Raw genomic sequence first — 26,949 nt, forward strand, 5'->3', positions numbered from 1 at the left:
TCAATGGGGCTGGGCCAGACTGAGTATGAGCTTGAAATCAATTCAGGCGGAAATACGTAGGCTGGTGTCACCAGGCTTCTATATTACCACACCTAGAGCAACTACAGTATATGAATCAACTTTACATTTGATTACAAGACTTAAACACACATAATACCAAAACATGGCTACAAATTACTTTTCCAAGTGATCTAATTATTTTTTGTTTAATTCCATATTATACCTGGAAAAGAAAAAGAAACCCACATTACCCATGGAAAATAAAGTAAAAACATGAAATTACACTTGCATACCTATCATTTAACCCAGGTTTTTTCACGATAGGGTCAGACTCATTTTACACTTCTGCTACTAACATATTTCCTCTCTCTCATTATACATTTCAGTTGGCACGGGACTACTTGGAAACATGTAATCATTTCTGTCAGGTTTTTTTTCTTTGACATCCACATACTTTGTCCTTGCGAATTGTTTGTTTAAAGCGCTCATTATACAGGTTAATAGAAACTTTCCCACAAAAAGAAACATGATCAAAGTCACTAAAGGGACAAGGAATGGTATTCCAATTTTTAACATTATCATTAGTATTTTGGAGGCAGTTGCCCCAAATCAAAGGACTGAGGACTGAATCAAAAGCTGTAAGTGGTGGTGGATTGGGCATCGCTTTCTGGATGTCTTCAACATATTGGGTGATATTGTCATATTCATCCGGCACTAAGAAACAACATGAGGTCTCCACCACCTTACATAGACCACCTTGTTCTGCTAGCATTAAATCTAGGGCCATCCTATGGGCTATAAGTTCAGTTCTCATAGCTCTTAGTTCTTCATTTAACATTGACAGTGCAGCTGCTGTTTCATTAGCTACAATCTGTAAGTGATATGCTAAACCATTAATCTTTTGTAATGCTGCCACTACCCCACCCCATAAAGAAAAAGTCCAACCCACAGTAGCTCCCTGTCCTGTCCATGGATCTGCTATAACATATCCATTCCATTTACTCATACCTCCCAAAGTATAAGTCATTTCTCTTTTCTCTCTATGGGGATGTGTAGTAAACTGCTGTTGGTTATACTGTTTTTGATATAAGATCCAAATTGTAGGTGCAATGGCCGCTATGTAACATGTTCCTACAGCATTAGGAGGCCAATAGGAATAAGCCATCTTACCGCACACCCAATACATATGCCCATGGGAAGAGCAAAATCAAAGTTAGCGCTTGGAACACTGCTATACCTTATCAGTGGGAAGTTATCACCCCCCAGCCAAATTCCAGGTTTAGTTTGTTTAGCTCCCTCCTTAGGCTGGTCATTAATTGCTTTGAGATAATATTGACATTTACTCTGTCCGAACTCTTTTCTAGTCATGTTATCTTGGTTAGGAGGTTTAACAGACAAACACACAAACCCTTTTTGAGCTAGTACTTGCATACTTTCAAGGTTTTCAGCCACCCTCAAGGGAAATCCACTATTATTACAAATGGTATACGATTTTACTGCCTTAGGCGCATCTTGATTCTGTGTGATTTGAACAGGCCAATAGTTGTCATGTGAGTCACCATCCTCCGCTGTCGGCAGCAGAGTAGCTGGATTAAGTGCTGTGTAACGTGCAAGAGTCACATGAGAAAGGGTTAGTAACACATGCTGATATGTTAAGAGACGAGCCGGTGTAAGATGTGCAGTTTTTGCTTGTAAAAGCAATGAGTGTACTTCATGTGGGACATGCACAGTGAGTGGATGCAACAATACAATGTCAGCACTGCACTGGCAGCTGCCGCAACAGCCTTCAAACAAGAAATCATCCCTCTAGCAACCGGATCTATTTGTTTAGATAAGTAAGCCACAGGTCTATGTTGGCCCCCATGTTGTTGACATAACAACCCCTGCATGTAACCTGATTTCTCACACACAAACAAATGAAATGGCAGGTCATAATTAGGCAACCCCAGGACTTGGGCTGATATAAAGGCTTGTTTTAAATCAACAAAGGCTTTATCAGAATTGTCAGTCCAAGTCAATTTGTCAGTCAGGTTTTTACAACTATTTGCACATGCTTGGAGAGGATGTGCCCTCTCTGTATAATTTAATATCCACGCACGGCAGTAGCCAACCATTCCTCAGAAACGTAACATGTGCTAATTGGTTTTGGGTCTAGGACAAGCAGTAATGGCTGTGATGCGTGATGTGTCAAGAGCCCTACATCCGGGAGAGAGAATGTGACCCAAATACTTGACTCTCTCCTGACAAAGTTGCAATTTCTGTTTTGAGACTTTAAGTCCCACACTGTCCAAGAATGTTAAAATTGCCACAGTGTAAATTTGACACACCTCTTTCGACGGACTATAGTTATACATCATCAACATAGCTAATTAAAATACTTCCAGCAGGTGGAATACATTTTGAGAGGCAAGATACCAGAGCTTCATTAAAAACAGACGGCGACTCCGTGTATCCTTGCGGCAACCGGGTCTTGTATGTATAACATTGACCTTTGAAAGTAAACGCAAACCAAAATTGACTAGAAGGATCCACTTGAATCGTAAAGTATGCATTTTTTATATCAATTACAGTGAAACAAGTTGCATTTGGAGGCAACGTAGAGAGAATAGTGCAAGGATTAGGGACAAAAGGGTGTCTTGGCTGGACAGCCTCATTAATCAGTCTTAAATCCTGAACAAAGCGCCATGTGTTATCAGGCTTCTTGATATGGAGAATGGGTGTATTACAAGGAGAAGACAAACAAGGTACAATGGCCCCCCTCTTAAGCAATGCTTTAAAGGTTGGTTCTATCCCTTGTTCAGCCTCTTTTGATAGTGGGTATTGTGCTTTTGACGGATAATGGGATGTTCTCCCATGCACAATTAATGGCTGAGCAGTAGACAAAGTCCCAAAATCATAACTATCTTTTGCCCACAATGTCTCAGGCACTGCAGATAGCAGAATTGCTCTTTCCTCAGCAGACAAAGGTAAACACTCTTGCTGTTGTAAAGAGGAAGGTTCAGGCTTTACAAAGATATGTCTTTGTACAGGGGTGACAGTTAAGGAGCTCCATTTTTAAAAAAAGTATGCCTCCAGAGAGGATGAATAAAACAAATCAGGGGTATGTTGAATGGACACCCAATCACCAGTGTTGGGGGTAACGCGGTACAAGTAACGCGTTAGAGTACTCTTATTCGTTTTTTTCAGTAACGAGTAACCTAACGCGTTAGTTTTGCGAATTCAATAATCAGTAACTCGTTAATTTCCAAAATAAGCACTCGTTACTCCGTTACTTTAAGAATTTCCCTCGATAAGGAAAGTAAAGTACCGGGTTTTCTGCATTTAGTCAGATGCTGCTGCTTGCGTTTGTGACTGCCCTGCTCCTTGCATCTCTCTCTCTCTCTCTCTGTGTGTGGGTGTGGGTGTGTGTGTGTGTGCGGGTGTGTGTGTGTGCGCGCGCACCTGTGTGTGTAAGCTACGTGTGTTTGTTTGTACCCCGGCAAGATGGCCGAGAAGACAGCCTTAGATTCCTGGAGGTACGCGCATTATTTTGAGTTACAGAGCGAAAAGGACAAGAACATAGTGGTAAAATGCAATCTGTGGAGATGAATAGGCTAATGGTAGCCTACGTGATTATTATGAATGTAGGGCTAGCCTAGGGTCACACGAACATTTTCAGTTCTTCAATGTTTTTTTAGTGCCATGCACTGTTATTTTGTGCAACGCATACGGTAGTAGCCTACATCGTGTTGTTAAGATAAAAGAAAGGAGGAACATTTGCCAGTAGGTTTTTTGTTTGTTTTTACTAGGCTACAAGTTGACAGGACTATTGTATTTTTGCCAGAGTTAAATTTCCAATTCTAAAAGGTTGCGTGCCTACCTGTTAAGCACTTTGTTAGGCGCCTGCACTTGTAAAGTGGATAAGCTATGTGTTCATGGAAGCTGTTCTAATTATCAAAGGATGAATGCCTGTTAAATAAAACCTGCAATATGATGACTGTCTTTCCTGTCATTATGCTATAGGTTCACGATTGATTCATAAACAGTCAGCACTGTTGGTGCATCTAAAGGAGGATGTGTTGCAAGTTCATGTAGCAGCTTGCTAGCTAGCTGCCGTGAGGTATTGCTACAGTTATGGCAACTAGTAAGCATATATCAGTAGTAGCTAGTCAACTCCCATCATGAACTGCATTGTCAGTCGTTTGATCTACGTGGGGAAATATAGAAAACCCATTGCCAAGTAAACAGAACATTAACTTAAGTTGTGTGTTGTTGCGCTAGGCGGACACGCACGCACCCCAAACGCATTTTAATTGTTGTAACTTTCATTTATAGGTAAAGTAGTGACGTAACGGATTACTTTTAATTGATAATAACGTAGTAACGTAACGGATTACTTTCAAAAGTAACAATACCCAACACTGCCAATCACTAGCATGAACACATGCTCTAACCAAAGGTCCACAATCACACCATTCCCCTTTTGTTTTTTCCAAAGGCACATGGGGATAAGAAGTTGAGTTTGCAAACAAACATTTCAGACCAGGTGTCAGGTCTACTACAGCTGCAGCGTATCTTTTAGTCGTAACAATGCCAGTGATGTCAATAGTCTTAACACGATGATTGACTTGGTACCATTGATCTAAATAATCCGGATTTGGGCTATCTGAGAACGAATTCATCACACACTGCAAACACTCTGGAAGTTCCTTATCTCCCTGGACCGAGACTGGTGACCTTAAAACTCCACTAGGCTCTGGACCGAGACACAATTGCAACAATAAAATTAATAATGCGATTTGTTTTTTATATATATAATTTTGACCAAGCGATTTTAACAACTGATGCTTGGGTGACTTTTATAAACCCGTTAAATACATTAAATTAACTATAGCTTTATGGTAGGCTGTGTTTTTGTTTAAACCTTATAATGCCAGTATCCAATCAGATGATAGCCTATACGCAGCACGTGCTCGCTGTCAAAGCTGCGAGCTGTGGGACTGGTGCACGCAAGCGCTGTAAAATTGACAGAAGAAAAGAGTGCCTTCAGTTGAGAGAGAAAGCTTCATTGCAGTTCAAGGGCAATGAAGGGGGTACGTGAGATTTTTAAAAGATATATTTAAAATAAGCCTCCATTCAAAAATCATTTAAAAATAGTTATTATACGGCTCTTCAGAATGTTCCAAAATGTACGTTGATTTGTATGGGCCATATGTGGGTTAAATGTCTGCGTTCGCAGGTTTGTAATTCCTTGATATTCACTGCTGCGGAAAGTTTATCACCGCTGTCATTGGCAACGGGTTGTTTGCTTCTAATTCACATCTTTCTTATAATTCTTAAGTAGTCCGGTTAGTTAACGTAACGGAAGGTCATTGAAACTTGAAGGTGGATTGCTCAGCATTTGCGTGCTGAACTATTTCTTAGCGGAAATCACGAAATGGCAACAAACTCATTCAAAAGAGATATTCTGGAGGAATGTCTTCTATCGTTTTGGCAAGTAACTGTATAATAAGCGTGATTTTTTTCGCGAAAACGGGGTCATTATTGACGACCAACTAACCTTCACAGCCCACATTGCCTCTGTCGCGAGGTCATGCCGCTTTGCGCTTTACAACATCCGCAAAATCAGGCCGTACCTAACCCAGTATGCCACCCAGCTCCTGGTGCAAACCTTGGTGGGTTCCCGCCTCGACTACTGCAACGCCCTCCTAACGGGCCTGCCGGCATGCGTGGTAAAACCACTACAGATGATCGAGAACGCAGCGGCGCGCCTGGTGTTCAACCAACCAAAGAGGGCACATGTCACCCCGCTACTCACTGAGCTCCACTGGCTGCCAGTAGCTGCTCGCATCAAATTCAAGTCACTTATGCTTGCCTACAAAGTGCTTACTGGGTCTGCTCCCACCTACCTAAATGCTCAAAAGGGCAAATGTCACACCCAGGACGCTGCGCTCATCCAGTGAGCGTCGTCTGGCACTGCCCCCAGTGCAAGCAAGGCAATCCAGACTATTCTCAGTTGTAGTTCCACGTTGGTGGAACGACCTGCCTAGCACTACCAGAGCAGGAGCGTCCCTCCCTACCTTTAAGAAACTCTTGAAGACCCAACTCTTCAAAGAGCACCTCTCTTCCTAAACTGGCACCTTGGCTCAACCTGCACTTAAGCAGCAACAGGCCCGCACTTCTTTTTTTATTCTTTCTATGTCGTTTTATAAGCAATATTTATTGTTACACCAGGTTTTTTAATGCTCTTAGCTTGATTGTTCTCCCTTGTACGTCGCTTTGGACAAAAGCGTCTGCTAAATGACTAAATGTAAATGTAAATGAAAACATGGGAGCTGAACACAGAAGTGCGTTGGCTCTCTCGATGGAGAATACTCAAACGGCTGTTGGATTTACGATCTGAAGTACAGACCTTTCTGATTGAGCACAGATCCCCCAATGCCACACAGACTGGCTTGCAAATATGTGCTATCAGGCAGATATATATCAGCAAACTGAATGAACTGAATATGTCTGCAGGGAAAGGACACCAGCATTTTAAACCTGTATGATAAGGTGGGAGGCTTCCTGAAGAAAGCAGAGCTGCCTGTGGAGAAGAGCCTCTGCACAGGGGGATTTCACCTGCTTTCCTCAGATGGATGATTTTCTCTCTAGTGAGGATGTGGACAGAGCTCCAGTCCAGTTGGTCATCGTGGGACATTAGACCAATTTGATTCAACATTTTAATTTTCAATTTCCTACTTTCCTGACATGGAGGAGAAATCTACACAGCTGGATTGGGTGAAAAACCCATTTCTCTTGTCCAAAGCATGTGGAAGCTCTGTCACTAATCAGGAAACACTCATGGAAGTGTCATCTGACCGTGGGCTCCAGATGAAGTTTGCCACATCCACACTCACACAGTTTTGGATTTGTGTGAAGCAGGAACACCCTGACCTGGGAGAGAAAGCTTTGGAGCAGCTACTACCCTATGCCTCCACATATTTATGTGAGGCCTCCTTCTCTGCAATGACTGTGATCAAAACAAAGCAGAGAAACAGACTGTGCCAGGAGAAGAGCTTGATCACAGCAGTTGCCTCCTTGCCACCAAGACTGACAAAGATTTTCAGTGAAGCACAAGCACAATTTTCTTACTAAAATGTAATTGCAAACGCACTCAGTTCAATGCAACAATGTTCAATCTTCAGTGCTGACAGTTTAATAAATCAGACAATGATGGCATAGCGCTGTGTATAACATATTTTTTTCAATCAAAAATTATTTGCGCTGGTTAGGGGGTACTTGGCTGAAAAAATATTTCACAGGGGGTACAATACTGAAAAAAGGTTGAGAACCACTGCTCTAAGAGGTAGTGAGAACAGAGCTTTTAAAGAGGAGTGGACAGCCTTATTCATGTTCATTCATCCTGCATGCAGCTCTAAGCCTGTGTGACTGATATGCTCCGAGACGGTGGCACTCGTCAAAAGCAGTGTACTGGCAGAAAAACAGGTTCTGGCTTTTCCTGTAGCCCATATCGTAAAGTCCTATCCGTTTTCACCCAGAGTTGAGAAGGCAGATATTTGCAGTGTTTTGACTCGCACCCAAAAATCCAAGGAAATGGTTTTGTCCGAGAATATGGCCGGTTTTATTTTATTTTATTGGTCAGTAGGAGTTCTAGATTTCACCATGGTTGTGAACACTGTAGTGGTTCTCCTAACCTCTGGATCGTCTTGAAGCATGGGGCCCAGTGTCTGCACTACTGGCCAACTTTCCTCTGGTTTCCATAGAAACTCCGGAGCGTGAATCCATCGCTTCTGCTCCATGAACTTTCTGGCATTCAACCCTCTGGATGAGTCGTCAGCAGGGTTGTCTTTGCTGCCTACATATCTCCACTGAGACAGCTCTGTGTTGTCTCGAATGAATGAGACCCTGTTTGCCACATAGATTTTAAACCTGGCTTGATCGTTGGCGATGTACTTAAGCACTGTTTGGCTATGTGTCCAGAAAACTGAGGGTGCTAAGTCAAGGTGCAATTCTTTCCTCAGCATTCTGTCCACTTTGACTGACAGGGCAGCAGCCGCCAGCTCCAGTCTTGGCACTGTGATGTTCTTCAAGGGGAGCACTCTAGACTTGCCAAGTATAAAGGTGACATGCACTACATCTTTCTGGTTCACCTGTCAGATGTAGCTCACAGAGCCATAGCCACTCTCACTGGCGTCTGCAAAATGATGCAGTTCAGCACACCTGGTCACTCCGAAGCCCTCTGGTTTCAGACATCGCTGCACACTGAAGCCTTTGATCATCTCCAAGCTGTTGGTCCATTCCATCCATCGCTTTGATATGGCCTGTGGCAAAGTCTCATCCCATCCAAAGCCTGCCTGACAGAGCTCCTGTAGCAGCTGCTTGGCTGGAAGAATGAGAGGGGCAAGAAAGCCGAGTGGGTCAAAGACAGAGCTGACAACAGACAGTATGCCTCTGCGTGTATGTGGCTTTTGGCTTAGGTTGATGTTGAACTTGAAGCTATCCGAGTCTACACACCATTGCAGCCCCAATGCTCTTTCAACTGGCAGGCTGTCTTTGTCAAGATAAAGCGACTTAAGGTCTTTGGCTCTGTGCTCTTTGGGAATGGATGACAGCACTGCACGGCTATTGCTCACCCACTGAGTTAGCTGGAACCCACCTTTGCTGCACAATGCAGTGAGATCTTTTACCAGCTTGATGGCATCGGACTCTCTGGACACTGACCTGGCACAGTCGTCGACATAGAAGTTGTGCCTGATTGTCTCTGCTACCTGAGGGGGAAAGCAGCTTTCATTGTCAGTGGCAGTTCTTTGGAGAGCATAGGTTGCAATGCTTGGGGAAGACACAGCACCAAAGATGTGCATAAGCATACGGTGTTCCTTTGGGGTCTGACTGGTGTCACCTTGTGGCCACCAGAGGAATCGCAGATAGTCAACATCAGACTTTGCCACTCTGACCTGGTGGAACATTGATTTGACGTCAGCCATGATTCCAATGGGCTCTTTGCGAAACCTCATGATGACTCCAAGGAGAGAGTTGGTGAGGTCTGGACCCTGTAGCAGTTCAGTGTTGAGTGACACACCTTGCAATGATGCAGCACAGTCGAACACTACTCTGAGCTTCTTCTTCTTAGGGTGGTAAACCCCGTGGTGTGGCAAGAACCAGGTTGTTCCTGGTGGCTGCATCAGTTCCTCCTGTGGAATTTCCTCAGCGTAGTTGTTTTCCAAGATGTCAGTGAGAAACGCAGTGTATTCCTGTTTGAACTGCTCATTCTTTGACATTTTTCTTTGTAGGCTATACAGCCGCTGTTCTGCCATCTGCCTATTGCATGGCATGTGCACATTTGCTTTCCTGAAAGGCAGTCTCAGACTGTAGTGGCCATTCTCCAGTACTGCCTCTTTTGCCATGCCTAGGAATGCTTTGTCCTCAACAGACATTTCTGTCTTTTCCTCCGCTTCATTTTCCCGGAAGTCCTGGTTGTACTGCGAGATTTGCAGCTTTTCCAGACTCGCAACGGAGATCCTATTGACGGTCACACTTCCTCCAGCACCAGCAGCACTTCTCAATGGCGCACTTACCATCCACCCTAAAACTGATCTAACAGCATAAGGACCCCCATTTTGGCAATTTATTACCTCCCACGGTTCAAGTAGATGTGGAGCATTCGTGCCAATCAACAGTTCCACCTTTGAACTAATGGAGGGAATTGTGACCTTACCTAAGTACGCCCAGTGCGCCAGGTCACATTGCTTGGGGATGCTGCTACTGGTTACTGGCATGTTCTTTTAAGTCAGGGTGTCAGGAAGATGGAAGAATGTGTCTCTGTCCAATGCTGAAACCTCCAATCCTGATATGACATGTGCTGGGACTGATGTTTCTTGATTCATGGTGCGCAGAAGTATGCGTGTTCTTTTTCCTCTCAGATTGAGCCGCGTCATGAGCTCCTCTGAGCAGAAGGTGGCAGAAGACCCAGGATCCAGCAGAGCGTAAGTTTGTATGACATGGCTGCCCTTTGCTGCCTTGACATTCACTGGTACAATGGAGAGAACGCTCTCATGGTCTCCGGCCCCTATATGAGCACAAGACTCTGCTACACTAACAACAGATGGACTGCTTGTTTTCTTGGTTGTGATGTGGAGGATGCTTGGATGGGTGCGTTTGCACACGTTGCAGGTAAGACGCCTATTGCAATCTTTACTGATGTGCCCTGGGGTGAGACATCCATAGCAGATCCCCTTGATTTTCAAAAAGTTTAACTTGTCTCTATGGGCTCTTTTCTGAAACTTCTGGCATGAGTCTAGTGCATGTTTGGAGCTGCAAAAGAGACATGATGGGTCAGGCTTTGCTCCTGTGACCGGGGCTACACTAGTCGCATAGCTACTGCTAGAGGACTTGGAGGGCCGTGTTTTAACAGGAGCCTTTCCTTTAACAGCTGACTGGTCTTGGAGATCTCCAAACATGGGGTCACCTGCTATGAGAGCTTGCTTTTCCAGAAAAGACACAAAGTCTGAAATTCTTACCCTGCTTTGGCGTTGTTGCTGAAGCTCAAACGCTTTGTTGCGCCATTTTTCCCTTAGTTTGTAGGGCAACTTCACGGCAATGCTTTTTATGATGGATATCGTGTCCAGCTCCTCCATGTATGACATCTCCTCCATTGCATTGCAGCAGCTCCTCAGGAACATGGAGTACTCCTGCAGGGACTTGGGATCCTGTGGTTTGATCTGAGGCCATGAGAGGGCCTTTTCTGAGTAAGCGCAAGAGATCTTATACTCGTTGCCAAAGTTTTCCTTCAACAGTTTCAATGCCTTTTGATATCCTCTATCCGGTTCCATGTATTCACAGCTCTTAACTAGTCGTTGGGCTTGGCCCTTTGTGTACTGTATGAGAAATTGTAAACTGTCTCTCTGGTTGTCAGTTTTACTTTCAATCATGTTTTCAAAGCTGTGAATGAAAGACTTATATTCAAGGACCTCACCATCAAAGACCGGAATGCTGCCCTGTGGTAAGGTGGATGCCAGCTGTTGTTTCATGAGCAGTCTGGTCAGTTCATTTTGATTTTCCAACACTTTGATCATATGACTGTCATGCGGCGAGCTGGGCGTACCTGTAGAGGGTGTTTGAGGCTGAAGCTGAGACTGTGGCTGAGGTGGCAATTGAGGCTGCAGTTGAAGCTGAGGCCATGGTGGGGGCTGAGGCTGCAGCTGCAGTTGAAACTGAGGCAGTTGCTGTGGTCGGAGTAGAGGCTGCAGTGGCTGGGACTGCAGAGGAGCTGGTAGCTGGTGCTGAGGCGGTGGCTGTGGAGGCAGAAGATGAGGCTTAAGAGCCTGTTATGGTGGAAGCGGAGGCTGTGGCTGCAGATGAAACTGAGGCAGTTGATGAGGCTGAGCCTGCAGTGACGCTTGTATCTGAGGTGGTGGTAGAGGCTGCAGTGGCTGGGACTGCAGAGGAGCTTGGGGCTGAGGCTGTAGCTGAGGCAGTAGTGGCTGCCTTGGCTTCAACCACAATGGCTGCAGTGTGCTAGGCTGTGGTTCAATTGTGGATGGCCGAGTGGGGAACTGTGTAGTCAGAGCATCTTGAGCTGAACCAACAGCTGGTTGAATTTGGACAGAGGAAATATTTGAATCACCTCCATAGGAGAGACTAGGCAGTGCGGTGAACTGCACCTGATCACTGCTGGTGGGCCTATTGGGTGATGTAGTCATGCTGTGAACTGGGTTAAACAGAGGGACATTTACATGAGCAGCATTTGCTTTGGGTTTCACTGACGGTGTTTCAAGATAAGAAGAAATTGAACTTTCTAGCTCGTCCTTGTGTGCAGTTTGTGATGCTCCTCCTTCCACAGACGTATGAGCTGTGTCTAAATCAAAAGGAATGGGACGATATGGGTTCCTTTCAGCTGCTTGTAAGTAATTAATTCTTGCCTTTGATGCGTCCAATTTAACGCTAAGCTCAAGCGCTTCCCTTTGCTTGCGCAGCCCTAATTCCTGCTCCTCAAGTGCATGCTTTTGCTGCAGTTTGGACGCTTCGGCCAGTAAAGCTTCTCGATCTGCCTCTGCATTAATGCGCAAAGATTGAGTGGATGTGCGGGACCCTCCTGATGAAGCGCTGGACCTATGCGACTGCGCATCTAAATCCAACTCTGCCTGGGCTTTGTCGGGAACTAATGAGGCAGGTGCATGTGCTTCATTGGCTAACGAAGTCACTTCAGTTGCGCCAGGGGAGCTAGAGTTTTCGACAGACTTAATCCATTCAAACACGTTATCAATAAAAGCAACAATATCTGCGAGCTTCGGTTTATACCAATTTTCCTCATCTTCCATGCGTGTGGTTTCATCAAGCATATCTGCATATGATGCATGCAAGGCTTTGAACTCTTCAAAAAACTCATTAAACTTTGTCAAATTTATTTCACTTCATCAATACGTTCATTGTCTGCCATTAAGTCATTCACGAAGTTAATTCTCCTGGTAATGTGAGAAAATTTTCCTTGCCTTGCCTTCCGCATACGCGTCACGGCTTCGTCCTCCATACTTGCAACAAGTGTGTCTGATTCATTTAATTGTTCGATCATTGTTGAAAAATAAAGTTCCAAAATGTCTCAAAAATAAGGGTTTTCTTTCTTTCAGGTAGTTCAATGTCCAATAAACGTCTTTTCCTTTCAAACTTAAACGTCGGCTTTCAAAGTAAACTGATTTGCCACTTCAATTGTTTGGCCGCTAATTAATTACAAAAAATCGATCACAACAAAAAATCTTCTTCATAAACATGAACAAAACTTCTTTTAAAGTACTCCAATGATTTTTGTCCAACGAAAAAGTTCTTATTTTTCTGGTATATCGCCGTACATACCCCGTGCAAAGGGATTCCTTTGTTCTTCGTTGTCCAGGTTCCAAAAGTAATCCAATGTTGCAGAAGTTCCTGACTAAATGTACTGGCAGAAAAACAGGTGCTGGCTTTTCCTGTAGCCTATATCGTAAAGTCCTATCCGTTTTCACCCAGAGTTGAGAAGGCAGGTATTTGCAGTGTTTTGACTCGCACCCAAAAATCCAAGGAAATGGTTTTGTCCTAGAATATGGCCGGTTTTATTACAAATAAAAATAAAGTACAAACAAAAGATGCAATGAGATGCAGAAATGATAAGAGTCTATTGAATTACAACTGCAAGACAATATCAGCGCCAGAGCAGCGTGTCAGGCAGGTGTTCAAGCGGGCGAGGTCAAGAACTGTGTCTCTGCGGCCTGCTCTCTCTCGTCATGCGCAGTTGGCATCTCTTTTATACAGGTTAGGTGGCACCAATCATCACCTAAAGGGGGCGCACTCTCACAAAATGCACAAAAACAGCAAAAACTGAGTCCAAGAGAAATAAACTTAAATGCGGCTCCTACAAGCAGCAATGTAAAACGCCTCTACGAAATGAAGCACAAAGAATTCGATATAAATTACCCTCTCAAATCCGAAGTGCGTGCACAAAAAATAAACAATCTTAAAGCCCAGTATGCCCGATCTACAAACATGTTTAATTCATTCACTGCCCAACAACGAGCAAACGAGTGTTCATTCCGAGTAGCATGGATTTTGGGTCAGGATAAAAAAGCTTGAAATGAAGACCTTCATTTGATCTGATAGTCAGTTGTTGACCAAACAGACACTGATACTACTAGCTCCTAAAGTACTTATATTGGCTAAATATGCCTCTGAATCATAATGCACACCTTGACTGTTGGTACAGTCCTATATCAGTGAAAACAACGGTCATAAAAAATGTGTGATAGACCCCCGGACCCAAGCTTGAGGATTTTTTTTGAAACTGGACCCATTAGGATTTTAATTGCCTACCCCTGCTCTAAACCAACCCCATGTTGTGTGAGTGAAATAGTAAGCAGTAGCTTACACATTAAGTCTTGGCCCAGTACATTTTCAGGGCAAACACTACTGAGGTTGAACGAATGTTCTAAGGCATCATTTTCATATTGAACTAACAATGGAGTAGACACTGGCTCTTCTATTAACTGACCTGATGCCCCCATAACATTCACTGTTCTGGTACTTTTCATTGTCATAAACTTTCCACTATCCTTCTTTCCTAACGTACTAATATCTGCCCCTGTATCAATCAAAAAATAAAAAATATGTCCATTCAAAGAGAGAGAGAGAGTTTGGGCTGCGCTGCAGCATTCAAAGTGAGCTGCGCAAACAGTCCAAGATTTACATCAGAAGTGTCAACATAGGGTCCCGGCGCCCCATCATGTGTGAGTCCGCCCTGTCCTAGCGAGCATTGCCATGCTGTGACCAGACAGGAGGTTGAGAGCGTTGTTGTGATTGGGGACCATAGTCTTGCTTCTGTGTATTGTTTCTACAACTTCGTGCTAAATGGCCAACTTGTCCACAATCCCAGCATTCCTTGTTAGTGCCCATCTGATCAGCCTCCTGGTTCCCTCGTCCGCTCCATATCCTCTTCTCACTCCCTGTCCTCCCCTTCCCCCATTACCTCCTCCTCTGTGCACACTTGTTTGATAAAAACTCAATGCTGCATCATGGAATTCATCTGGCTTCTTTTGGTCTCTCTTGTCTTTAATCCTCTCACAATTTTCAGCATATTGTAACAGTTCATTGGGAGGTGCAGTACTCCAAGTAACAAGATGAATCTTAACATAGTCCATGAGCTCTTTTTTTCCACCTAGGATGAAATATTGTCTGACCAATGCTTCCTTCTGCGATGCATTTGTGGTCCCTCCTCCATGTTTATTCACTGCCTGTGCCACTCTTCCCAAGAATTCTCTAGCTGTTTCTTTTAAACTTTGAGATATGGCCATTTTAGTCCAATCCTCAGTGGCTGTATAACAATTTCTCAGTTCAGTAAACAAATCAGCCAATGCTTGTTGATATCTGTTTTCACCTGATGGCCGCGCCGCCACTGCAGGATTATTACCCTGAGCAGCAACAGCTGCAGCAGCAGCAGAGGTACGATCTATATAAGAGGCCATCTCTCTTTCCCTTCTCTCTCCTAGACAAACCTCCCTTTCCCTCTGCTCTCTAAGTTGCTTTCTTTTCTCTTCTCTATCCATTGCTTCCACTTTCCTACACTTAACACTCCCTCTAAAGGAAATTTCCCTTCAGTCCACCTGTTCCACTTCCTTAGTAAGTTCTCATCTACACATTCAGGTCCATATTTTTATACATGTCCCTCAAACATCCTGGTTTCTCTACCCCTCTAGGTATGTTAATATTTTTGCTCTTAGTATTCCCCATTTTTGCAGTGTCCCAGTGATATTTTTTTCCCAATTACCTCACGCCTAAATCAGAGTAAAGCCAACAAAGTGTGACAAATTCCTTATCAAATACCCCACATTCCCTGCCCCTCTACTGGGCAGGAAATATATGCGTATCTTCCACCTCTCCTTAGGCAGGAAACAACTCTGCTAATATCCCAAGCAGGTATTCCCTTCTCTACCCCCTCTATCCCTCTAGCCAGGCTGGGTGCCGCTGGAGCAGTTTTGTTGCTATCGACTGCCTTCTCCCAAGATCAGAAAGAGATATCCCTTCAGCTGTGTTGGGTCCTGAGCCTTTGGTCTTCCTCGCTGTTCCTTGGAGATAGGTATCCCACTTCTGTCACCATTTATGTGGTCAAAATTACTTACAGACAACTGAAGTGGTACTGCAGATTTATTAACGATATCGGGAGAAATGTTACAATCATTACAATCAGTAACAAACTCAAAACTCCTCTGTGCATAGTCACATCTTATAGTTCTCCAGACTCCTCCTTTGGCATCTTACAATGTAGCCACCTGGCCTTCACGTATAGATAAGAATATTTACACAGGATCCCCTTACCCCAAGCCTTGAGTTACTCTCTTAGCTGATCAAACATTTCACAACAGGTCAGACAGAACACATGGCCAACTCAGTTACCCATGTAATTCAAGTTCTACTATGGAATACTATACTTACCTATTGAATTAAATGAGACGCATATAAATTTCAGCCGACACTACATCACTGTAGGACACAGACTCTTGGTCGGCTGTAAGCTCAGTCATTTCGTCATCCTGCGAGGTGGCATCGTTGTCAGGGCCTTCAAGTGAGTGATCCGGCTTCTCGACAGAGATCTGGGACACCCATTCACTTGTGCAGACAGTCCTGTCGACGCACTCACCGGTGTCATCATCGCTTTCAACACTGCAGGTAGAGACCAAAGAGACACTCTCATCCTCAGGTTCGGGCTTGACAGAGGGAAAATTAACACACAGGAGCATGTTACGGTAGACCACTTTAGTCTGTCCTGTCACCGGGTTGAGTATTTTGAAAATGTGAGTCTTTGTGTCACAGTCCGTTACGGTGTAAACAACGCTCTCCCATTTGTCCGCCAGCTTCTTTCGGCCTCTCTCGCCCTTGTAAACAAGCAGTACTCTGTCGCAGCACACAACCTGGCCACCCTTCACTTGCCGGTTGTAGACTTGAGCTTGGTGTCTCTGCACTCTGCTTGTATTCTTCTCAACAAGCAGCATCACCTCACGGAGATCCTTCTGGAGTGAGTCAACAAACTTTTGGTAAGGGGCATCACTCTTCCTTCAGCACAGACTTGAACACCACATCCACAGGAAGCTGTGGGATGCGGCCAAACATGAGGTAGAATGGGGCAAAGCCGGTCGTTTCATGAATAGTGCTGTTGTACATAAAGGTCAAAGTGTGCAAGACAAAAAGACAAGCAAGGGCAAGGTCAGCATCTTCACGCTGTCTGTCCTGGAGCTCACAGACTGAAAAAGAAGGCAAAGCACTCTGACCTATGTCAGCTAGACTCTGGAGATGACAGGCTAGGGGAACAGCTCTCACTCTAGTGGTCGTTTCCCACTCAGTGTGTCGACTGATTGCTGCAGCAACTTCATGCACTGACATACTGGCAGAAAGCTGATCTTTTGGCTCTCTGGACCAACTGACATGTTGAGTGGCCTGACAGGTGGTGGACTGGCGAAATAGGTCCTGCAGTTCTGGGCCAGGCAAATGTTCTGAGGCGGATAGAAGGGTAGAGTAAGGCTCGTGAATAAGGCGGTGACCCACTTTACTGGCAACAAAAGGGGTCCGACTCAAGGCATCAGCAACTACGTTTTTGGGTCCAGGGACGTACTTCACATCAAACTCATAGGCTGCACCCAACGTTGCTCGCACGCGTCCAACTTGGGCTTTGTCAAAATATGAGTAAGTGGATTATTATCTGTCCATGCCATGAATCTGTGGCCCTTCAACCAGTGACTACATTTCTCACAAACTGCCCATTTCAAAGCAAAAATTTCAAGGCGGTGGGCTGGATAGTTGCTCTGAGCCTTATTCAATGTCTTGCTCGCAAACGCTATGGGGCGGGCCCGATCTTCCCCTGGCACAACTTGTGTCAAAACGGCACCTAAGCCATCAGTGGAGGCATCAGTGGATAGAATAAAAGGTCTTGAAAAATCAGGGTGTGCCAGTATGACATTTCCGAGAAGGGCATCTTTCAGTTTCTGCAAGGCCTGTTCACAGTCGGGTGTCCAGTCAGCAGCAGTCAGTTGACTTAAAACAGGGACCTTTTTCCGCTTGCCCCCTCTGGTCACCCTGAACTGTTTGCTCCCAAAAAGGAGATTGAAAAGAGGCTCAGCTAAGGTGGAGCAATTTTTAATGAAGCGCTGATACCACATAACTAGCCCTAAAAATTACTATCTTTTTGGCATCAGGAGTCAGCCCATCAGCTCTCATAAGATCTGCTCTGGTTACACTAGTGACTGCCTCCACCTTGGACGGGTCAGTAGAGATACCTTGACTGTTTATGACATGCCCAAGAAAACGCACAACGCGTCTGAGAAGACATTTTCTTTTAGGGGCGAGCTTCAGATTGTGTTACCGCAGCCTCTGGAAAATCATTTCAATCCGTTCCAAAGCAAGTTCTTCACTTGGTGGAAATATCATGAGGTCATCAAGATAGCAAAGCAAGCTCATGAAATTCTGGTCACCGAAAATTTTCAACATCATTCTCATGAAACTTGCAGGGCTGTTTGAGAGTCCCTGAGGGAGTCTATTGTACTCATGGAGTCCGACAGGAGATGAAAAGGCAGTGTACTTCTTATCGTCTTCATGGAGAGGAACATTATAAAAACCAGAGGTTAGAGGTCCATTGTGCTAAAAAACACATTGCCACCTAAAGCAGCAAGACAGTCTTCTTGGTGGGGCAGTGGATGCGCGTCTTTGACTGTGCGGGCATTCAGCCACTGAAAATCTGTACACAGCCTCAAATCGCCATTTTTCTTCCACACAAGAACCAGTGGGGACACATATTCACTTGTAGATTTCCCTTTTTTTTCCATCTCATTCAAGACGACGCAAAGCTTCTGGTAATCTGCGGGAGCGACTCGTCTGTATGGTAATCTGCGGGAGCGACTCGTCTGTATGGCAATCTGAATGGCTTTTCATCCATCAAATGGATACGGTGTACAAAATCTTTCACCTCACCACAGTCTAAGCTGTTCTTGGAAAAAATGTCAGAATATGTCACTGCAAGTTTGCACATTTCAGCTTTCCAACTGTCGGACACTTCACAAGAGTCGATATCCAGATCATTGAGGCCATGCTGTTTCAGCGTGTCAGAGAACCTGGCACCTGGAACCTGTGTGTTGCTGTCAACGCGCTGGCCATTGGACACAAGGTGGGACAGCTCACCGTCTTGCATGTCCTCCAAAGCTAAGCAGGAATGGACGTCTGCCACCTTTGCATTTCCTCTAAGAAAGACAGGCTTTTCTGTTGGATTCAGTATTTTCAGGGGCACCCAGCCATCGCCCCATAAAGGAGTCACAACACGCCCCACAAGGATGTTTCTCGGGACTGACCTTGATGTGGTGGGCTCAACTATGACTGTAGAGCCGGGTGGGCCATGTGAGTTTGCTGGCAGTTTGCCCCAGACCAAATGTTCATGGCCCGGCAGAAGAGTAACGGCTTGGTGGAGCTTTACTGTGCCTATCTTGTCGTGGGGGACCTTGCCACTGGCGGACGCCAGCCAGCATGGCAACAAAGTTATCTCGGTCACCTCCGACACCAGAGCTTCCCTTTCACATCGCTTTCTTTGAGCTTATGGGTCAAGAATTTAATCACATTCGTGCCAATAATCAAATCATCAATCTGTCCGGGCACTACTAGTGTGGGTACAATGACGGCAAATCCATACAGGTTAAAGTGGAGGTAATATACTCTCTTTGGATAAAAAAGTTTCCCTCCACAGCCCACCAAAACAATGTAAGTGTTAGTCTTCACATCACAATCCAATGAGCCGGCTTCAGTTAATTTTCTCTCTATGTCTTCACTAATGGTGCACGCCATAGATCCAGTATCAAGCATGGCTCTCACAGTAATTGATTCATTAATAACAACAGGGGTATAAAACAAACTATCACTCGTGAGAAGACGTGATGTATTCTGCATGATGACTGTGGCAGTGCTAGGCAAAGACTGCTTGGCTGATTCAAACATGACCTTCAAGTCAACAGTGTGTTTGAGAGATGCATTAGAAAAGCCTACACTTCTCCTCTCAGAATGCAGGCTATCTAGTTTTCCTGGGGGGACGGTGATGGCACATTGGAGGGCGGCAGCTGGGGAGCAGAGGGACAGGACTGTCTCAAGTGACCAGGCTGGTGACAGGCAAAGCATAGCCGCTGGGTTCGGCAGTGTTCAAGGGTGGAGTGAGAGCCCTCACTACATATGCGGCATCTGTCACGGCCCCTCCTAGTGTGTTGTGGAGCACTGAATGAGTTAGTAGCACGCAGGGCATTTACACTGTCAAGAACTTTGCTGAGCATGTCTGCCATCCTGTCTACACTAATCTGTGAAGTGGGTACAGACTCATCAAGACGGCGGGGCTGTTCTATTCTTTGTTTACAGGACTGCAATGCACAATCAGGACTGTATTCATTGTGACTCTGTTCACTGTTAAGCATGAATGCTGCATTCTGCCTGGGCAAGGAACTGACCTCAATGCGCTTGGTCTTCATTTCACGCTGATGCTCATCAATCCTTTCCTGGACCTCCTTGGCCGTCCACTGTTCAACAAGCTTACTCTTGAACACCATGGCAAGGGACTGATCAGGGCAGTGGCGCACAAACATCATTGCTACCTCTTTGTTCACATCCTCCATTCTCTTGCCCTGGCGCTTTAAGCACTCGTCAGCTACATCTGCTGCTTTATTTAAACGGACCCAGTAATCAAACACACTCTCCATATGTTTAGGTAATGTGCTGTAAAAATCTGCAAGCGGCATGCAAGAATATGAAATGTCACTGAAGTGCTGTTTGAGAATGGCATAGATAGCTTCAGGATGTTGATTTGAATCACGAGAGGGGTCGCTTCTGACTGCTATCTTGACCACATCCTTGGCCCTGCCCATCAATTTACTTAGTATTTCATCCGCTTTGTCTGTATTACCAACTTTTTTCTTTTTAAGAAAAGTGTCCATGAGATCAATGGTTATGTATATAACCACGGTTCTATGAGTTCCGGATGACCGCCAGAGGCGGTGCTTACAGCACATGGATATTATCACACGGAACGTGCAAGTCGAGACTTAATAACAACAAAGTCAAACGTGACCTGGGTGACGCCACCCGGTGACCCCGTGACAGGGGTTAAGACACCGGTGGACCCAGGAAGCTGTCTCTTGGCAAATCTTCTCGCATAGACACCCGAGTGACTGCCAAGCTCTGGCGGTCATCCGGAACTCATAGAACCGTGGTTATATACATAACCATCGTTCTATATCGTTCCTACTGACCGCCAGAGGCGGTGCTTACAGCACATGGATGACCAATACCAACAAAGTCACGAGGAGTGCCTACCCGTACTCAGTGTTGCTGGGACGGGCCAGGAACCACCGCCAGCGGGACAGGATTATGAGGGACAACATTAATCCTGTAAAACCGCGTGAATGTGCAGCTCGACGCCCAGGAGGCAGCGCTACAAATGTCAGAGAGGGGCACGCCCCTCAGCGAAGTCCAGGAGGCCGCCATACCACGAGTGGAGTGCGCCCGGACATCCCGAGGAACCGCGGAGCCACTGTGCCCGTAGGCATGCCGTATGGCCTCCACTATCCACTTGGACAGTCTCTGCCTAGAGAGTGCCAGGCCCCTCCTCGGTCCGGTGTGGCACAGGGACAGGGCATCACACAGACGGAAGCCCTCATTACGAGACACGTACATCCTTAGGGCACGAACAGGGCATAAAAGTTCTGACCTCTCCCCCTGATCTGCTGCAAACGCAGACAGGCTGAGAGGCTGATTAACAAAGCCGGAAGAGAGGGTCTTCGGCAGGAAAGAGGGGTTAGGCCACAGAATGACCCCACTGTCGCCGGGGTGCCACTGCAGGCAGTCCCCACTAACCGACAGCGCGTACAATTCCCCAACGCGCTTGGCAGATGTAATAGCCAGAAGGAACGCCGTCTTCATGGAGAGCCATGCAACATCTGCTGTCAGCAAGGGCTCAAATGGCGCACCGCAGAGAGCCTGCAGCACCAAAGGCAGATCCTACGTGGGCACCCGGGCCCGCCGGGGGGGTCTCAGACGGAGAGCGCCTCGGAGGAAGCGAGCCACCAAAGGAAGGGATCCCACAGTACGTCCGTCAACCCTGGCATGATGTGCAGAGATGGCAGCAGCGTACACCTTGATGGTGGAAGGTGCCAGACCCTTATCAAACAGTGACTGGAGGAACCACAGAATGGTAGGCAGGGGGCAGCGCGTAGGCTCCATGCCCAGCGCCAGGCACCAATCGGAGAATAGCCTCCACCGGTTGACGTAGAGGGCATTGGTGGAGGGCGCCCTCGAGCTGGCAATGGTGTTGACCACCACCGGCTCGCAAAGCCCTAGTAAGGGGTCTGGCCCCTCAAGGGCCAAACCCAGAGCTGCATCCGGGCCGGATCCGGGTGCCAGATCTGGCCCCCCAGCTGAGACAGAAGATCCTGCCTCATCGGCAGGCACCAGGGATCTCCATCCAAAAGCTGTAGCAGCTGAGGAAACCACACTCTCCCCGGCCATCGAGGAGCCACCAGCAGGAGCGAATGACGGTCCACCATAACTCTGTGGAGAGTCTGCACTAACAGTGGTAGCGGGGGAAATGCATAAAGCCGTCGCCGCGGCCATGCATGTGCCAGTGCGTCCTGGCCCAGGGGACTGGGGCCGTGGAGACTGAACCACAAGGGGCAGTGTGTCGATTCCTGGCAAGCAAAGAGGTCCACCTCTGCCCTGCCAAAGCGGTCCCAGATGGCGAGGACCACCGCTGGGTTGAGCCGCCACACCCCGGGATCGGGGCCCTGCCGGGACAGCAGATCCGCTGCACTGTTGGCGGCCCCTGGCAAATACGCAGCCCGGAGGCTCAGGAGACGACGATGGGCCCACTGCAGCAGACGCTGGGCCACTCTCAAGCACTGGAGGGACTTGGTGCCACCCTGGTGGTTGATGTAGTACACCACCGTGCAATTGTCGGACCTCACCAAAACGTGTCTGCCGGCCAGGCCCGTTAAGGAAGCGTTGCAGGCCGAGAAAGACAGCCTGCAGCTCCAACACATTGATGTGCTGCCGCCGCTGCAGAGAATTCCAGCGGCCTCTGGCCGTCCGGCACTGCCAGACCGCACCCCATCCTTCCGCCGGGAAGGGACGGCAGCCAGGGGGACACCCTGCAGGAGGTAAGCCCTCTGCCTCCAAGGACGGAGGAGCTTGTCGCAGGTGTAGGAGACCTTGACCAGCCTGTGCCCGTGCAAGGCAGGGTGGAGGCGGAGGTCGTTCAGCCACCTCTGGAGCGGGCGCAGTTCCAGCAGCCCTAGCGGAACCAGAGAAGAGGCAGTGGTCAGCATGCCGAGGAGGCGTTGGAAGGACCTGAGGGAGAGTGACCTGCCACGCCTGAAGCGTCCGAGCAGCCGGTGGATGGCGACGATCCTGGCCGGAGAGACAGTAGCCCTCAACGACCTTGAGTCCAGGTGGATGCCGAGAAACACAGACTCCTGGCTTGGAACCAACAAACTCTTCTTCAGGTTGACCCTGAGCCCCAGCTCCGCAACATGCGAGAGCACATGTGCGACATCGGAGCGGGCCTGGCCCTCCGACCGGGAGCATATCAGCCAGTCGTCCAGGTAAATATAGAACCACTACTTCAGGGCTCTTCAATTAGTTTGGAGCTGGGGCCGGTTCTTGAAACTGAGGCAAAGTCAGGGGCCGAAGGATATGAGTAATCACGGTAACTTATAAAGAAATTACAACAACATACTGAAGGAGTCAATATATTCTATTTTGTAAGTGCTAGAGGCGCATAGGCCCAAGGATTCAAAAATCAAACCAGCGATAACCAAGACATATTAACAGACAATTGAAGAAATGCAATGAACTAACAAAAACATGCACTTCATTGTACATAGATGTACCAACACAACTTTACTGGTCATTATCCTCAATATTTAAGATTAAACTGATTTGAGTGACAGGCTGAATGAAATGTATCTCCACCAACAAAGTGCATTGCGTGGAACTGAATAGAATTGCAATTCTTAAAAGTGCATGGTATTGTGGCGAAGTAAAGAGTGCTCTGAGTCAACAGATGATGTTCCAAACTCTTTACTATTCTCGAACACTGAACTCAGACAAAGATTACAATAAATTCAGGGAATTATAACAACATTGCATCTCTTACACCAACACGGTGGCACTTCACATATATGACAAATCACAACAGGAACCATTACAATCAGGTATTTATATGGATACACATATAACAACAAGATATAACCAACACCTAGCATTACGGCTAGGCTAACAGCTGGGATGTATGACTCCCATCATACACTGCGGCATAACAATAACACTAGGCCGCGTAGTGGCATCCCAGCTACGCTTCATAGCCCCCTCCAGGCGGGTTATATGTCCCCATAAACCCCAGCCTGCATGACAAAGTCCTGAAGATGGGCAGGGGCCCTGCGGGTACGCCCCGAGTGGTTCACTAGCGTCCTCGTTGCAGGCGGAGATGTTACAGTCCCAGTGGACGATTCCCCCACAGTCTCTATTTCCCCACTGATGCGAGCTAAGGGCCGGTAGGGTGCTAGGCGGTCCCAGTGAAGGACCACAGTTCTTTAACGCCCTGTTAGCTGCACAAGGTACACAGCATCTGACAGTTTATCTAGCACAACACATGGCCCTATCCACTTGCTAGACAACTTTGGACACATACCTCTTTTCCGCTGCGGGGAATAAACCCGCCCGCAGCAAAGTTCTGTCCAGTAGAGCGGTTGTCGCAGGCCCGCTTCTGACGTGTACCCGCCGTGTGCAGCGCCTCCCGGTTGAGCTCATGCGCTTTGCGGAGCTGGTCACGCAGCCGGTAGTAGTAGTTTAATCCCGGCTCGACCGCTGCCTCCGGGGGTGGTCCAAACGCCAGGACCACGGACATCCGGAGCTCGTGGCCGAACATCAGGGAAGCGGGTGTGCATCCGGTGCTCTCCTGGACTGCGCTCCTGTACGCCCACAGGACCATGGGGATGTGAAGGTCCCAATCTGCCTGCTGATTGCCAGTGATGGTCAACTGCTCCGCCAGCGCCTTGTTAAAGCGTTCCACCAGTCCATCGCTCTGAGGGTGTAGTGGGGTTGTTTGCGTCTTTTTCACCCCCAGCAATCGGCAGACGTCCTGGAACACCTCTGCCTCGAAGTTCCTCCCCTGGTCGCTGTGCAGTTCCTCCGGGGCGCTGAAACGAGAGAACATCGCTCTTTAACTCGTGACGCTCACACTGCCGGCACTGCGTTGTCGCACACGGTCGCCGAGACAGCGCATCCGCATTGCCGTGCAGTTTGCCAGCCCGATGTTGGATGCCAAAGTCATAATCTTGCAGTGTCTCTAGCCAACGAGCTAGCTGCCCCTCTGGCTTGCGAAAGTTCAACAGCCAGGTGAGGGCGGCATGGTCAGTGCGCAGGAGAAACTTTTGAACATAGAGGTAAGTCCGGAACTGCTTAATTCCTAGCACCAACGCCAGTAGCTCTCATCTTGTGACGCAGTAGTTCCTCTCCGGTTGGCTGAGGGCTCTGCTGAAGCAGCCGATCACCTGCTCTCCGTGCTCGCCGTGTTGTGATAGTGTCGTGCCCAGCAATCACGCTCAGGTCACTGATCCTCCCAGGTGACAGACAATACACGGACAGAGTATGCTTATAAAAAGGTTTATTTTGTACAGGACAGGACTGGGGCACAGGACAGATGAAATGGGAACCCCATTAGGTGCTAAGCATTAAACTCCTTTGGCCAGCTATGCCTTAACCAGAGAGCCCCCCAAACAGTATTTCACCCCATGATGTTGTACTTCCGGAGCCTAGCTCAGCTGTGGCGGTGGGAGGGGGCGGGGACCAGCCCGGACTGGAAGGAGCGTGCTGTCTGTGAAGCGGACCTGTGAGAGGACTGCCGTGTTTCGTTTGCCTGGCAGCTGATGACATTCCTGCTGCCGGCACAGCCCCAACTGCTGCAGCGCTTCATGTTTTTGTCACTTCCCCAACAGCGCGCAGACTCACGGTAACCTTGCCTATGTGAAGCAGAGAGTCTTTTACGTTCACATTAGCCCCCCACACAGTCAATAAGTCCAGGCCAATGATGCTGTTATCCTGAATATTGGCCAGCCAGAATGAGTGTTGTACTGTGCGGCCAGCGATGGAGACTGTCAGTAACTTCCTCCCTTTCATCGACGCTTGTTCTCCAGTCACTGTCAAGGAGAAGTGTTTCCAATGTCACTCAGTTCAGGTGAACTGTATCAGTTCTTTAGAATTTAACTGGCAAACTACTTCCAAGTGCACCAATTCTTTTTTTTACTATTCTGCCCGTGCTTCTCTGTTTGTGGCATGGTCCCTCTAGCCTGCTAAATTGGCTTGGCAGATAGAAATCAGTTTTATTCAAGAGAAAGTCTGAAGCTTGAAGTTCTTTTCAAACCTTTACTTAAGAAGCACTATAAAACTGAGCAGACATACAGAGTAATCTATGTAATCTCATCTCGTAACATTAGTTTCTAAAAACAATCACTTTCCATTGCATGTTTAATTGTGATAGAAATTACGTTAGCTTAACTTATAGGGGAAAATTCCATAGAGGCCGCGTTAGCGTTTAGGATTATCATCAAAGTAAACAATTTGAACAAACTACGGTTCATTACAAGTAGTTTCCACAAGAAGTAATGTTTCTAAGTAATAACTGATCAACGTTTTAAGAAAATACTTAAAGGCAAAGGTTTTCTGGCCATACATATCAGAGTAGGAAAAAAATATACCACTACCTATATGGGTGCATACCGCCACCCACTGCACGTGAGAGTGTACAATTAGCAATAGTCACAAACTGAATGAGGCTACTGGAGCTCACTCTGGGGGCCAGGCCAAAGCATCACAAGGGCCGGATCCGGCCCGCGGGCCGCCTATTGAAGAGCCCTGCACTACTTGATATAGAAAGGTGGTCACCACTTCACCTGTCCATGTGGGCTAAGGCTAATGTTTTAAAGATGACTGTAGCTCCTAAATTCAATTATATCTTGCAGTCCCTCCCTGTGAATGTTCCAGTGACTCTTTTTCGAAGGTTTGATCAATTATGTATTCTTTTTCTATGGAATGGCAAGCGAGCAAGAATCCACCTTAGAAAACTTCAACAAAGGGTTGGTCAGGGAGGTTAAGGTATTACAAACCTACTGCTATATCATTACGCATTTTGCCTAAGACACCTGGCACCAGTGGCGCCTGCAGCCTTCTGCTACACGAGAAGAAAAAAAAATGTTTTGCTTCCAGATAAAGTGTCGTCCTTATCCGACAATGTATGGCAGGAAATATCGGCGCACAATACCCAGCATTGAAGCTGCAGATACAGAGCTGGAGCTGTGGAAACAGCTAAATAAGTTACAGCCAAAACGCAGTGAGCTTTGTCAAGCTCAGGAAAGTTCGGCAAATTTCTACCCAAACATTCTTTGC

The 26,949-nt window shown here is 46.9% G+C and overlaps 1 protein-coding gene across 1 annotated transcript in view; it reads left to right on the forward strand.

Annotated features, from left to right (window-relative positions):
- The window catches only part of LOC308368824 (NXPE family member 3-like), a gene marked incomplete at its 3' end in the record, with an annotated part of 66,245 nt that overhangs the window by 31,254 nt on the left and 8,042 nt on the right, over window positions 1-26,949 (forward strand). The window contains exon 2 of the mRNA XM_080843090.1: window positions 11,822-11,881. Within this exon, the coding sequence (XP_080699216.1) occupies window positions 11,861-11,881 (21 nt within the window). The 5' untranslated portion in view covers window positions 11,822-11,860. The remainder of the gene's footprint in view (window positions 1-11,821; window positions 11,882-26,949) is intronic.

The sequence above is a fragment of the Sprattus sprattus genome (genome assembly GCF_963457725.1).
Source record: "Sprattus sprattus genome assembly, chromosome: 8".
NCBI classification, from domain to species: domain Eukaryota; kingdom Metazoa; phylum Chordata; class Actinopteri; order Clupeiformes; family Clupeidae; genus Sprattus; species Sprattus sprattus.